The sequence below is a fragment of the Juglans microcarpa x Juglans regia genome, chromosome 4D (assembly GCF_004785595.1).
Source record: "Juglans microcarpa x Juglans regia isolate MS1-56 chromosome 4D, Jm3101_v1.0, whole genome shotgun sequence".
Taxonomy (NCBI): domain Eukaryota; kingdom Viridiplantae; phylum Streptophyta; class Magnoliopsida; order Fagales; family Juglandaceae; genus Juglans; species Juglans microcarpa x Juglans regia.
In genome coordinates, this window is record NC_054600.1 from 26,046,719 (window position 1) to 26,061,325 (window position 14,607).

The 14,607-nt window shown below is 35.8% G+C and overlaps 2 protein-coding genes across 2 annotated transcripts; both read left to right on the forward strand.

The window, feature by feature from the left end:
- Window positions 1-1,115: 1,115 nt before the first annotated feature.
- On the forward strand, window positions 1,116-9,169 carry LOC121260027. The gene is made up of 5 exons (XM_041161887.1): window positions 1,116-1,322; window positions 7,745-7,877; window positions 8,083-8,179; window positions 8,344-8,430; window positions 8,736-9,169. The coding sequence occupies exons 1-5, from the start codon at window positions 1,262-1,264 to the stop codon at window positions 8,868-8,870; spliced, it is 513 nt and encodes a 170-aa protein (XP_041017821.1). The 5' UTR covers window positions 1,116-1,261; the 3' UTR covers window positions 8,871-9,169.
- A 1,692-nt stretch (window positions 9,170-10,861) lies between these two features.
- Window positions 10,862-13,910, forward strand: LOC121259990 (glyceraldehyde-3-phosphate dehydrogenase B, chloroplastic). Its single transcript, XM_041161834.1, has 9 exons — window positions 10,862-11,111; window positions 11,221-11,334; window positions 11,785-11,946; window positions 12,053-12,220; window positions 12,361-12,521; window positions 12,661-12,722; window positions 12,841-12,890; window positions 12,990-13,396; window positions 13,540-13,910. The coding sequence occupies exons 1-9, from the start codon at window positions 11,013-11,015 to the stop codon at window positions 13,673-13,675; spliced, it is 1,359 nt and encodes a 452-aa protein (XP_041017768.1). The 5' UTR covers window positions 10,862-11,012; the 3' UTR covers window positions 13,676-13,910.
- The last annotated feature ends 697 nt before the right edge of the window (window positions 13,911-14,607 follow it).

The following is a 14,607-nucleotide window of genomic DNA, read 5'->3' on the forward strand; positions in this document are numbered from 1 at the left end:
CATCACACACTATTATTTTTGTTATTTTTTTAATTTTTTTACTAAATGTGTGATATATAGATGATGAGTATAAGAATTCAATTGTTTTAAGAAGAATAAACATAAATTTTTATTTTAAAAAATAAAAAATTGTGGTGTGTAGTGTATGAGACTTATAAATAGTAAAACTCAATGATTATATAAGATGAGATGATTTGATTTATGTAATCAAACCAAACCGTATTATTGTTGGAGTCTCTTGACATTGTTAATGATGCGTTTAGATGTTGAGATGATTTTAGATGATTTAAATTAATCTGTGAATAGTAGTGATTTTAGATGATTTAAGATGTGTTTGAATGTGTGAAGTAGGTTGAGATGAGTTTAACTTTTTTATAGAAAATTGAAAAAGTAGTAAGTCCCATTAATGAATCACTTTAACAACCAAACATAGCCATTATTTTTATTTATAATATAAAAAATTTACTTATTATTTTTTACACCACACATCAATTTATTTTATGTCTTTCTTTAACTTAGATAAAAAAACTCTAATGTAACACAATACCAAAACATATAACAAGAGATGAAAATAAAAGCTTAACCATTGTAACCAACGAATCCTAATATTACGTTGCAGAGTGTCCATTGTTATCCGTACGGAAAATTATTCTCGCCTCGAGTACAAATATATGTATTTAATAAAATATTTATATAACATAATTTAATCTAAAAAATTTAAATTTTATAAATCAAATCAAATGTTGATGATGCACTCTAATGATAATAAAATAAATCAATTAAATAAATAAAAAAATATTTATAATTTTAAAATATGACTCCCAAATTTTATTTTTAAAAAAATAAATATAAAATTTATATATAAAAAAGAGAAAATATATTTATAATCGTAAATTGTGTAAATGTCGCGTAATCGTTTTGAAAAAAATAAATAAAATATGAGATTCACATAAAAAAATTAATTTTATAATAATAAATTTTATATTTTTTCAAAACAATTACGCGATATTTATATACTTTACATTTGTATATAAAATTACTTTAAAAAAAATTATTTTAGAACCACTTACGTACTAAAATAAAATAAAGTATATATCATCACCTATTAATAAAAGTTTCCGCCTCAAAAGCTTAGTAATCATCGAACCCAGGGGCCAGAAGAGCTCAAATTCCTTTCCTTTCACACTTATCGAAACCGTCTCGGTCCATTCCCGCTCTCTCTCTCTCTCTCTCTCTCAGTGCGTGTTTTTGTTTTCTGAAGATGGCTGCTATTTCGAATTCATTGATTTCGATTAGAGATCCCCGAACCCAATTTTCTCCTGGTAAGCTTTTCAATCCCATTTCTTTCTTTCGTCGACTGTATATTTAACATTGTACGTGTTCCTTCAGATTATCACGCATCAGTTGCTTCATTCTGTTTCGTTTTATCTTTCTATATCTCTTTCTTTGCTGGTGTTATTGAATTTAATAAATCTGTCTGAAAGATCTTCGATCGAGGGGAAAGGTTTTCATTAGAGCGATCATCCATTTTGTAAGAATAAAAAGAAAAGCAAAAGGAAGAAGAAAAAGAAGAAGAGAAGGAAGGATTGCCAAGAGTGAAAAGTTGATGAAAAATGCTACAATCTTTCCTTCATGCCGTGTGCTCTTTAGAAGGTACTGCTATCTATATATAGCAAGTAATCTAACAAACTAACAGACTAGGAATAAGAATATTTGTACAATTTACTATCTAATCTTGTAAATACAGAAAAGTACATGATACCTCATCCATTTGAGGGACTTTCTAGTAATTTATTTACAAAGGAATCTTCACTTGTTGTTGCTGAATGTAATGGCACCTGCAGCAACACTGGTGCAGTGTTGTTACCACGAGTGAGGATTCTGATCCTGCAGCTCCAAGGTAGTGGAAGGTGGTGATGCATGCTGCTCCAATAACACCCCCGCAAGATGGTGAATATAAATTTACTATTCCCATCTTGGAAAGGTGTAAGTACAGAAGATAAGAGGGAAAGGATTTTGTGAATATGTCAGCAAGTTGAGAATTTGTTGAAACATGAGCAGTCTTGACGCTGCCTTCAAGAATTTTGTCTCTGATAAGGTGACAGTCCACTTCGATATGTTTGGTTCTCTCATGGAAAACAGGGTTGGCTGCTATATGAATTGCAGCTTGGTTGTCACAATATAGGTCAACAGCTTGTGGATGAGGTATAGAGAGGTAAGAAAAAAGTTGTCTAAGCCAAGTAAATTCTATGGAGATGGAGGAGGCCATGGCACGATATTCTGCCTCAGCAGAAGATCTAGATACAACAGTGTGTTTTTTTTATTTCCAAGAGATGAGGGAGTGGCCAAAGAAGATGCAATAACCAGTGATAGATTTTCTTGTGTCAGGGCAAGATGCCTAGTCTGAGTCACAATATCCTTTAAGGTGGATTGAAGATGTTTAAGATAAAAAAATGCCTTGGCCAGGAGCATTTTTAATGTATCTGAGAATTTTGTAGTCTGCTGCAAGGTGAGTGGAAGTGGGATGATCTAAAAACTGACTAAGAACACGAGTGGGGTAGTAGATATCTGGTCTAGTTAATGTTTGGTATAGCAATCTGCCTATGAGGCGCCTATAAACAGTGGGATCATGTACAGGAAGACCAGAGGACTTGCTAAGTTTGTGGTTTTGTTCCATTGGGATTTTTAAAGGTTTGGAGGCTAAATGTCCAGAATCTGCCAGGATGTCTAATGTATATTTTCTTTGGCGAAGATGGATACCAGATGGTGATCTTGCAACCTCAATGCCAGGAAAATATCTTAAGGGCCCAAGGTCTTTGATTTTAAAATGGTGATTGAGAAAAGCTTTGAGAACAAAAATAGAATGAAGGGAATTACTAGCCACGACTATGTCATCCACATAGACTAGAAGGGCTGTGAAAATGTCACCATTACTATAAGTTAAAAGGCTATAATCTGCCTTAGATTGAATGAAGCCAAACTAAATGAGGGAGTAAGAAAACTTGTCATACCATTGGCGTGAAGCTTGTTTGAGGCCATAAAGACTTTTGAGCAGTTTGCATACTTGATTTGGAGAGCCATTGTGATAGCCAAGGGGTCTTTTCATATAGATTTCTTCTTGGAGGTCACTATGGAGGAAAACATTGTTTACATCAAACTTTTGAAGGTGCCATCCTTTGATAGCTGCTAAGGCAAGAAGGGGTCTGACAGTAACCATTTTCACAACTGGTGAAAAGGTCTCATGGTAGTCTATACCTTCTTGTTGAGTGAAACCTCTAGCAACTAACTTAGCCTTTTTTCTCTCGACAGTACCATCTGAGTGGTATTTAGTTTTGTAGACATATTTACAGTCAATGGGAATTTTTCCAGTGGGTAGATCAGTGAGGACCCAGGTTTTGTTTAATTCTAGAGCCTCAATCTCAGTCTCCATTGCCTTATACCAGTCAGAGTCTTTAACAGCTTGTTTATAAGTGGTGGGATTAGTGTGTGAAGAGATTGGGGCAGAAAAGAATGAAAAAGTAGGTGATAATTTATCATAAGAGAGAGATGCAGATAAAGGGAATGAAATACCCGAGGAAGAAGGCGATGAAACCAGTGATTGAATAGGTGAGATAGAAGAAATCTGCTGACATTGAAAGTCTTGAAGATATTGAGGAGCTCTTCTGGTTCTTGTTGATCTTCTGAGAGCAGGTGGAGAGGAAGAGTTTAAAGGTGGTGTAGAAGAGTTAGGGGCAAGGGATGGAGGTGATAATGGAGAAGATGGAGGAAGTTATGGCATATAATTGATGGTTGTTTGAGGAGAAGTCAGAGAAGATAAAGGGATAGGATTAGAAGAATATGAAGGAGAAAATGAAGAATCATTAAAAACTGGCATCTGGGAAGTGGGTGAGAAAAAATTTTGATGATGAAAAGGAAAGATATGCTCATAAAAGGTGACATCTCTAGAAAGAAAAATTGCATTGGTGTCAAGATCAAGGAGTTTATATCCTTTGACTCCAAAAGGGTAGCCAAGGAAAATGCATTTCCTGCCTCGAGGATCAAACTTTTTTTCTGTTTTGAGATAGAGTTGAGGCAAAACATAAACAACCAAAAATTCTCATGTGGGAATAAGTGGGAGGGGAATTAAACAAGAGCTCAAATGGTGTATTATTGGACAGCAATGGACTAGGAACCCTATTAATAATGTAGGCTGCAGCAAGAATGCAGTCACTTCAATATTTTTGTGGGAGATTGAACTGTATTTTGATGGCTCAAGCAATGTTTAAGAAATTTTGGTGCTCTCTCTCTGGAATGCCATTTTGTTGTGGAGTCTCCACACAAGTTTTATGGTGTATAATTCTTTTTTTATTGAAAAAGTCTGTCATCTGAAATTCAAGTCCATTATCACTTCTTAGAATTTGAACTTTGGTAGAAAATTGAGTTTCTACTAAGTTGCAGAAAGCTTCTATACAAGGCCTAGTATGTGACTTGGTTTTGAGTAAATAGATCCAAGTACTTCTAGAAAAATCATCTTCAATGGTTAGGAAGTACTTGGAACCATCATAAGCTGTAATTGTGTTGGGTCCCTAGATGTCACAATGTATGAGCTCAAATATTTTTTTGCTTTTATGAGTGCTAATGGGAAAATGAAGTCTATGATGCTTAGCAATTGGACATATAAGACAAAGTTTATCACTAGTGATTTTTGATAGAGGAATCTAAAATTACATGTAATTTTGAAATGGGTGTGTGGCCCATTCTACAATGCCAAATTTCTGAAATGGAATCAACATTTTTGAAATTAGTGGAAACAGAAAAACTTGTAGATAAAGGAACAGAAAAATGAAGGAGAGCTGTTGGTGGAACTGCAGCAGTAACCAAATGGTATAGACCATTCTTTATCTCACCCATGCCAATCGTGGTCCATGATAAAAGGTCCTGAATAAAGCAAAATTGTGAGAAAAATATGAAGCAACAAGAAAGGGAGTTAGTCAATTGTTTTGCTAAAATCAAGTTAAAATTGAAAGATGGAACACAGAGCACACTGTGCAATACCAAGGTGTTGGTGAGTTTGACAGTGCCTATGTGAGAAACAGATGCTGTGTTACCATTGGGAAGTCTTACCGCAAAGGAAACATTGGAAGTAATGGCTGAGAGAAATGATGTGCTACAAACTCTGTAGCACCAGTGTCAATTATCCATGGTGTTTGATGTGCTTTGTTGTGTGCTTGAGTAGATGAAGTGAGGCAAAAATGAATACCATTCTTGAGAGAAGGAGAAGAACAATCTGTTTGGATAGTGTTAACTGAGTGGTTGGCAATGGAGGCCTCCTTTGACTGCAATAGAGACAATAGTTGCTGATATTGGTTCTTTGTAAATGTCAGTTTCTCATCTGCAGATGCTATTGGTTCAACTGAGGTGAAATGAGCAGATGAAAAATTGGGAGAGTTATTCTTAGTATGCAATTTATGCCCAGGTGGATACCCATGAAGTTTATAGCATTTATCTGCCATGTGACCCGTTAAGTGACAATAAGTGCAGAGAGGAGGTTGTCCATTGCCTGCTTTGAAACAGTTTTCAAGAATATGGCCTTGTATTTTGCAATGTGTGCAAAATGGTCTATCACATTTGTATGAGTTGGGTGGTTTGAAAGGTGTTTTGGATGGGATGTATGGCTGCCTAACAGCAAGTGCCATAGAGTCAGGGGAAGGCAAAACAGAAAGTATGTGATTCTGCATTTCTTGTTGCTGAATCATGGAGAAAATTTTGTTGATGGGAGACAAAGGTTCTAACAACATGATTTGGTCACAAGTGACATGATAAGACTCATTAAGACCCATGAGGAATTGTATTACACAATCCCTTTGATATCTATTAAGGAGAACAATGAGCTTTCCACAAGTGCAATCAGGCAAAGGATCATATATGTCGAGTTCATCCCATAGTGTCTTAAGTTTGCCAAAATAAATACGCACAGAATCATTTTCTTGGTTCAAACCTGTCAAGGCCTTTTTCAATTGAAAAATACGAGGGCCATTTGTTGAGTAAATCTATCCTTGAGCTCAACCCAAATCTGTCTAGCATCATCAACAAGTGCAATGCTAGATTTCAGAGAGGAGCTAATTGAATTTTGAAGCCAAGAAACAACAAGCTCATTACAACGCTCCCATGCATCATGTAGAGGGTCAGTGGGGTTTTGTGGTTTTAACAAAGTGCCATTGATAAAACCAAGTTTATTTTTGGCTCGGAGGAGCTCTGCACATAGCTCTGAACCAGGTGGTGTAGTTTTCTGCGGTGAGGTGGTCTGGAACAAAAGGAATAGAAGGGTTGTCCCCATGGTCAAGTCTGTAAGGGTTGATGATGTTGGTGAAGTCTGTAAATAAGTTGTTTGAGTCGTCAGCCATGGAGAAAAAAAAAATTCACTCTTATGGCTCTGGTACCATGTAAGAATAAAAAGAAAAGCAAAGGGAAGAAGAAAAAGAAGAAGAGATGGAAGGATTGCCAAGAGTGAAAAGTTAATGAAAAATGCTACAATCTTTCATTAATGCCGTGTGCTCTTTACAAGGTACTGCTATCTATATGTAACAAGTAATCTAACAAACTAACAGACTAGGAATAAGAATATTTGTACAATTTACTAACTAATCTTGTAAATACAGAAAAGTACATGACACCTCATCCATTTGAGGGACTTTCTAGTAATTTATTTACAAAGGAATCTTCACTTGTTGGTGCTGAATGTAATGGCAGCTGCAGCAACACTGGTGCAGTGTTGTTACCACGAGTGAGGGGATTATTCTGATCCTGCAGCTCCAAGGTAGTGGAAGGTGGTGATGCATTCTGCGCCAATACATTTTATCGAATTTGCTGGTGTTTACTTCTCTCAGCTGTAGTCCTAACCATTAAGTCTTTGTACGTCTTAGTGACTTTTGAGTTTTGATCTGGAAATCTGCAACTTCAGTTTCTTAAATGGGTTTTTGCATGCTTAGAAATTTAGTGTGGTTCTTGGCGATGAGATAAAGAAGCCAGAGGATTTGATAGAGTGATTTGTATACCGTACCGTTGTTGTGTCGGATAATGACTTTGCTTGTCTTAGAAAGTCCCACTAGAATGGCAAACGTCTGAATTTAACTTTTCATCAGAAAGCAAAACTGGGTCTTAAGTGTATCGAGCCCTTGGTAATATAGCCTGTTCTTTGCTGGAGATGGGGATTTTGGCATTTGCACCTTGAGTTTTAGAAATGTAATTCAGTTTTCTTTCAGGCTTCTGAGGTTCTTCAGGGTCTGCCTAGGGTAGTTGGTTGGGAAGTTTATTTTTACCTGTCTTTTCCATCTAACATGCTGGCATCGCCCCCTCTGGCCTCAATCTTATGATACCATCTCAGACGTATAAACACACTTTACATCTAATATTGTCATGATCTTGCTATTTCAGAAACAGTTGAATATGCTATTGCTTCTTTTTTTTTTTTTAAACCTTTTCATGTCTCGTCCCAATGGGAAGCAATGGCTCTTGAATATAGATGGCTGGCATACTTGACAGTCAATGGAGGTTCATTTCACTAGGGAATAAATCAATTCAAACTGATGTAAGAAGGTTTTACTTTGTTTTGGATGTTTCTTTTTGGGATTATATGTCCCTCTTGGACCATTGTCTCTGGCTGTGAAGTGATGGTTCCTGCACTGTTGAGCGTGATTTCTGTTCAGCTATCATGTTTGGTTTAAAAATGTTGTTTACTTATCTCTTCCTGTGTTCTCTTTTCTAGGATTTTCTTTAAAGCCAATAAACCAGTTTCTTGGAAATGCTGCCCCCACCAACTTTTCACTTAAAACCAATCGTACAGGGAAATTACAACTTTATACATCCAAAAGATCAATTGTAGTTCAAGCTGGGTACAGGTAATATATTTTCCATTTCTACAGGATCCTAATATGCTACTTATGGCACAAAAGTGCACAATACTTTTGATTTTGTTAGTTTGAAGTGAGTTGCTTCATTCTATATTATTATTGGTTTTGAATGTATGTCTTTAATTTTTTTTTTCATTTTTTGTATAAATGAAATTCTTGAAGCCAACATCAAGCTTATATTGTGTAATTTCAGTGATCATGGAAAGCCAAGCAGTGCAAGCATCTTTGTAGGTGGTTTCATTTTGGGAGGACTGGTAGTTGGAACACTTGGTTGTGTATATGCACCTCAGGTCTGGTGCTTATTTACCTGTAACTTCACTTGCAAATGGAAGAAATCATTATTAGTAGTGGATCCCTATGCTTCTTTTTTTTTCCAGTTGCATGCGGCAATTTAGGGTTTTTTTTTTTTTTTTTTTTTCTCACCATGTTTGTGGTGTTTATTTATCTCTAATAGATAAGCAAAACACTTACTGGAGCTGACCGGAAGGATCTAATGAGGAAACTGCCCAAATTCATATATGATGAAGAGAAAGCTTTGGAGGTGAAAAATTGCTCTGAACTCTATTTGCTCTTTGTCTATGATCAATTATCAGGATAAATCTTTTAAAAGCCTTTGCTTTACTCGTTCTTAATGGATAATCATTTAACATCATTGTTTGCCACTTTACTTGTATTTCTTTTCACTTTGGTAATTTTATAGTCTGTTCTGCTGACATGTTTTCCCTATGCTCAATTTTCATATGTTAAATTGTTTTGTCTCTAAAATAATGTAAACTGCTTTTGTTTCTTTTCTGAAACCTTGGTCATCAACGCCAAACTGATTATGAATAACCCTTCTTTTTGCAGAAAACGAGGAAAGTATTGGCGGAGAAAATCGCACAGCTGAACTCTGCCATAGATGATGTTTCTACTCAGCTCCGATCAGAAAACGAACCAAATGGTGTTGAAGTGAACTCGGATGAAGTTGAGGCTGCCATGTAATTATCTTAATTACATTTTGGTATAAATGGCCTTCCCTGCCAGTAACTTACAGATTAATAAATAATAGTTTAATTTCGTTTAGTTGTTTCTTCAAACATGGTGGCTTTTAGTTGGTATACATATTTTCTCAAGTACCATTCTGGTAAAAATTGTTCTGCATTTGTGTCCACTTGAAAACAATATGATTCTAAACGTGTGTTCCAAATTTCCAATCATGTGTATCAACTGCTATTTGATATGTCCATGATATAGTTTGGGTACTGAGAATACTTAACAATACCTCACTACTATTTATTATTTTATTATTACTTTTCACTATTATTTAATATTTTATCATTATTTTTTTCATTGATATTTACAGAATATTTGAGAATACTTTACTACCCAAACGCAACTGCTACAAATTTACGTTTTTTTTTTTTTTTTCTTTTTTGTAACTCTCCCAAGTTAACCTCTTCGCCGGTTAATTGTGTTTTGTTGTAGTCTTGAGGGACCCGGGTTTGATGATATCTACCCCGTGAGTATATTCTATAAGATTGTATATCCTAAGCCTTTAGATCATAAACAGATAAACCCATTTTTCATGTTGTTGATGGTTCGTAATTCCATACGCAAAGAACCCAGAGAGAAAAAAAAATCCATGTTTGAGCCTATTTACTTACATATACAGCACACGAATAATGTGGAAGTCTTCTGTATCAGCTAGCTTGTAAAATGTCGGCACCAATTTATACTTAGGTGGTTCATTTTGTCTTTTATTGTTCCATTTTTGTTAGTTATGTTTTATCAAAACAAGCAGGGATTTTTAACAAATTACAAACTATACTAATTCTGCAATATATTCTTACTCATTGCAACCTATTAGACACGGAAATGTTGAAAATGACTTGGGAGATCTCTACATTTTAAGCATCATCGATGTTTAAAATGTTGCTTTTCGTACAATAAATAGTTGGCTCATGTGGTTGAGAGACCTTTTAGAGTTCACTTCACAAACTTTCACGTGGCATTTTTAATGGCATCTCCAGCAGCATCAACAAAATGACAAAAGATGCGTCTTTCCCCCCTTTTCTTTCGTGAGAAGATCATAATAATTTCATTGTTTCTTAAAACAATCCCAGCAACATTAGACGAGGTTTGGGACATCTTAATTAATTGAAAATACAAGGGTGTGAAAGTTAGCTTGGGAAAGGTAAAATAAATTAAAGAATTCGATAAAAGATTTAGGCAATAAAAACGGTTTTATTTTATCTTATTTCATTATTATAATCTTTTAAATTTTCACACAAAATATAATTTTTCAAATCTCAAAATAATATTTTAATAATATTTTATTCAACTTTTAATTTTCATCTAAAACTATCTCATCTTATCTCATTATTTAAATGGTGCCTTATTAATTAGTGCATCAAGAAAAGAAAAATTATTTTTATCAGCTACTATTCACTATCCCATATTTTATACTTTATAAAAATTATTTCCACATCTTATAAAAAATATCTATACATCTTATAAAAAAATTATATGTGTGAAGTGTGAAAGTGAATAATGATCGATGAGTAATACTCTGAAGAAAATAGGTGTTTGAGTTTTTATCGATTTGGATATTATAAAGTAGGATGAAAATAAACGCACGAAGTGGATACTATAATATTTATATATTTTATGTTAGACTCAAATTTATCCGAATTTGAAAGTAAGAACAAAAAAGTAAAAATAAAAACTCGAAGAAATGTCAATCCGGTGGGTCATACTATCAATCAGTTGCTTCGTAGATTGAATGACACAGATATAATCCATTGAGTTGAACGTTGTCCACGACCAGCCATGAATGTTGTACCCTTTGAGAAATGCAAGGGCATTGCTGGAAGAAACTAACGGGTGATCAATCTGTGGCTCAGATTATGAAGTTGCAGACTCAAACAGTACCTTATCTAATATATCTTCGTGTACCCTTCTCACCACACGTTCCTTCAACTCACTTTCGATCATAATTTTTCTTTTTCTTTTCCTTTTTTTTTCGTGATTAAAAATGAACTTAACAATGACTCTGTGCATGAAATTTAATTTATTAACTAAAAAAAAAATGATTCTAATGTATAAATAGAAAGGAAATTGTATCATTCAGCTTTAGTTGCAGACATGGCCAGCCACGCAGCTCTAGCTTATTCAAGAGTACCAATCAACACAAGGCTGCCCTCCAGGAACTCCCACTCTGTCCCCACCCAATGCTTCTCCAAGGTCTCTCTTGATCTCTCTCTAGTGCATAGAATTCATGCTAGAGAACGTTTTTTTTTTTTTTGTTTCTTTATGGTTTTGTTAGGATTCTCAATTCATCTTGGTTGTGCAGAGGCTTGAAGTGGCTGAGTACTCTGGCCTTAGAGCCAGTACATGTATGAACTACGCCAATAATGGAAGGGATGCATCCTTCTTCGATGTTGTGGCTGCCCAACTTACTCCCAAGGTTCTCTTATATATTACTCCTTCTGGATTGTTATGTGTATGTTTAAAGATTAGACCTGATTAGATTGTTGTTTTGAGTTAATAATCCATTCATAAATCTCTGATTCTTTCTGGTATCACTTCACGCCTATCCTGTTATAAGCCCCAAAGATGCTTTGTTTAACATGTTATAAGCCCCAAAAATGGTTCCTTCTTGGCTTAATTGAAGAGTTCATCCTCAAACTTGCGTAAGCTTTATTTGAGCTTTTCAAAGAGTAGAGAACCATACCAAGTTGAACCAAAGTATAGGCTGCTTGACTAGCAACTTATGATTGAAACTATTTTTTGCCAAGTTCAAGTGGCTTAGTTGGTTTTACAACCTTAGTCCCCACCTTGTGATACGCAAAATCAACCTTTTTCGCAATTGTTTTTTCACTAATAATTAATGCTTTCGACATATTCTTGAAATCAGACAACTGGATCAGCTACAGTCAGAGGAGAAACAGTGGCAAAACTGAAGGTGGCAATCAACGGATTTGGACGCATTGGCAGGAACTTCCTTCGATGCTGGCATGGCCGTAAAAACTCACCTCTTGATGTTATTGTTGTCAACGACAGTGGTGGTGTCAAGAATGTAAGATACTTAGTTTATTTACAAATTTTGGATGCCTTTATTGCCATGCTTTTGGGGAATAAACTTGGTTAGTATTACTGAGCATAATTTGTCATTGTAAATGCAGGCTAAACACCTGCTAAAATATGATTCTATGCTGGGGACTTTCAAAGCAGATGTGCAAATACAGGACAATGAAACCATCACCGTTGATGGTAAGCCCATCAAGGTTGTCTCTAACAGGGACCCTCTCAAGCTTCCTTGGGCTGAGCTTGGCATCGACATTGTCATTGAGGTATGTCACATTCAAATCTCAACTATCAGAGTCTTCTTAAGTCCAGTATACAATACTTTTTGTAACTCAAGTGGAGTATTTTTCAAGTTGGCTCTTCTTTGGACAGACCTTATAAGTTTAATGAATAATTTTCCCTACAGGGAACAGGAGTGTTTGTAGATGGCCCTGGTGCTGGGAAACACATCCAAGCTGGTGCTAAGAAAGTCATCATCACTGCTCCAGCTAAAGGTGCTGACATTCCAACCTATGTTGTTGGGGTAAATGAACAGGATTACTCCCATGAGGTTGCTAATATTGTAAGGTCAGTATTCATGTAGAGAGTCCTATGAGGGTATGGAAACAATTATGATTTGGCTTCAGCTAGTTGATTTCTTATGTTACCTCTTATAATGGTATACTCCAAACAGTGGTTAACTTTCTTCTTTTTTTCCCTTTTGCAGCAATGCTTCTTGCACCACAAACTGTTTGGCTCCTTTTGTGAAGGTCATGGATGAAGAACTTGGTAAGGGTTCATCAAATTAGGCTTCATAAATCTAATAAAACCCTTATCGGCAAAACCTCTGTTGCACTTTATACTCCATTTTGTACAAATGCAACTTTAATGCTGCCCTATGTTGCAGGCATTGTCAAGGGAACCATGACAACCACTCATTCCTACACCGGAGACCAGGTATACAATCAAACACGAAGTCCTTCACGTACTTCCTGTAACAAATCCTATCAAGTTCCAAGTGTTATATTCATTTCAACTACATTGTGTATCTTTCAGAGGCTCTTGGATGCTTCACATCGGGACTTGAGGCGAGCCAGGGCTGCAGCTCTGAACATAGTCCCAACAAGCACTGGTGCAGCCAAGGCCGTGTCTTTGGTGCTACCCCAGCTGAAGGGCAAGCTCAACGGGATTGCACTCCGTGTGCCTACACCTAACGTGTCAGTTGTTGACCTCGTAGTGAACGTTGCGAAGAAGGGCATTTCAGCAGAAGATGTCAATGCAGCCTTCAGAAAAGCAGCCGAGGGACCATTGAAGGGCATATTGGCTGTGTGTGATGTCCCTCTTGTTTCAGTAGACTTCCGGTGCTCTGATGTTTCTTCCACCATCGACTCTTCATTGACCATGGTCATGGGTGATGATATGGTTAAGGTGGTTGCCTGGTACGACAATGAGTGGGGATACAGGTAGGGATACTCAAATCACACGGACTCATACTCACAACTTAGCTTGCTGTATATTGATTTCGAATTCATTTATATATGGAAGAATCGATGAAGAGTCTGAGTATGTGATTTCGTTTGGTAACTTTGATTCTGTTGTTTTACAGCCAAAGGGTTGTTGATTTGGCTCATCTGGTAGCAAGCAAGTGGCCAGGTGCAACTGTAGCAGGAAGCGGAGACCCATTAGAGGACTTCTGCGAGACAAACCCGGCTGATGAGGAATGCAAAGTCTATGAAGCTTAGATGACTAGCTGCAATGCTGCATCATCTTTTTGGCTTATTGACTTTGGCTGAGGTTTCATCGATCGTTCATTTTTTTTTCCAGTTCTGTTGTAATGAAAGTCAAGGGAGAGGATCAACAAAATCATCGAACAGTAAAATATCAAGCCAGTTCTCCCACTCTGTAATAATCTTTCAAAACTAACGATTGTCAATGATGAGGTGTGTGAAAATGCTAATTCAGTAGTTGTACCAATAATCCATGTGTTGTTCTATGACCATTTAAAACGCAAGCAATCACTTTACTTTCCTTTGACATTCAACCTCTAAGGGCTCATACCTTTGGTAGGGATAAAAAAAAATAGAATTTATAGAAATTCTTGGAACAATATATAATACGCAAATCATGAATAATGCTTAAAATCATCAAAGTTTTATGTCATCAGCTTGGCACCTCTCACATTCCTTGTAGGGAGAGATTTCCATGTGCTCAAAAGGATTCGACCCATGGATGGTTGGATGAAGTTAAATGTAGATGACAAGTGAAAACCATTTGGGAAACCCAGGCTCTTGTGGAGGAGGGAGTATAATCTGAAGGGGTGGCTTTTTCTTCCTTTTATGGGTACTAATATAAAAGCTGAACTAGGAGATATTCTCCATGGTTTGCATACAGCATGAAGAGTTTTTGTTCTTGGCATGGTTTTGAATTTTGATAGTGGTGTTTCTCATACCCTCAGGAGAGCTAATTAATATAGGTCCGTCCAATTTGGACAGTAAAAGTATTTTATTTTATCTTTTCTCGTCATTATAATTTTTTCAAATTCTCACATAAAATATAATAAATAATTTAATTTTTTTAAATTTTAAAATAATAATAATATTAAAAAATAATATTTTAATAATATTTTATTCAACTTTTATCTTTCATTTCAATTCACTATCCAAAGGACGCGATA

Bases quoted from the DNA above. Each gene is read 5' to 3' on its own strand.
- LOC121260027 (XM_041161887.1), top strand. From the start codon at position 1,262: ATGGCTGCTATTTCGAATTCATTGATTTCGATTAGAGATCCCCGAACC. The intron at 8,180-8,343 runs GTCTGGTGCTTA...TATCTCTAATAG, and splicing joins GTTGTGTATATGCACCTCAG to ATAAGCAAAACACTTACTGG. The intron at 8,431-8,735 runs GTGAAAAATTGC...TTCTTTTTGCAG, and splicing joins ATGAAGAGAAAGCTTTGGAG to AAAACGAGGAAAGTATTGGC.
- LOC121259990 (XM_041161834.1), top strand. From the start codon at position 11,013: ATGGCCAGCCACGCAGCTCTAGCTTATTCAAGAGTACCAATCAACACA. The intron at 11,947-12,052 runs GTAAGATACTTA...TTGTAAATGCAG, and splicing joins ACAGTGGTGGTGTCAAGAAT to GCTAAACACCTGCTAAAATA. The intron at 12,723-12,840 runs GTAAGGGTTCAT...CCTATGTTGCAG, and splicing joins GGTCATGGATGAAGAACTTG to GCATTGTCAAGGGAACCATG.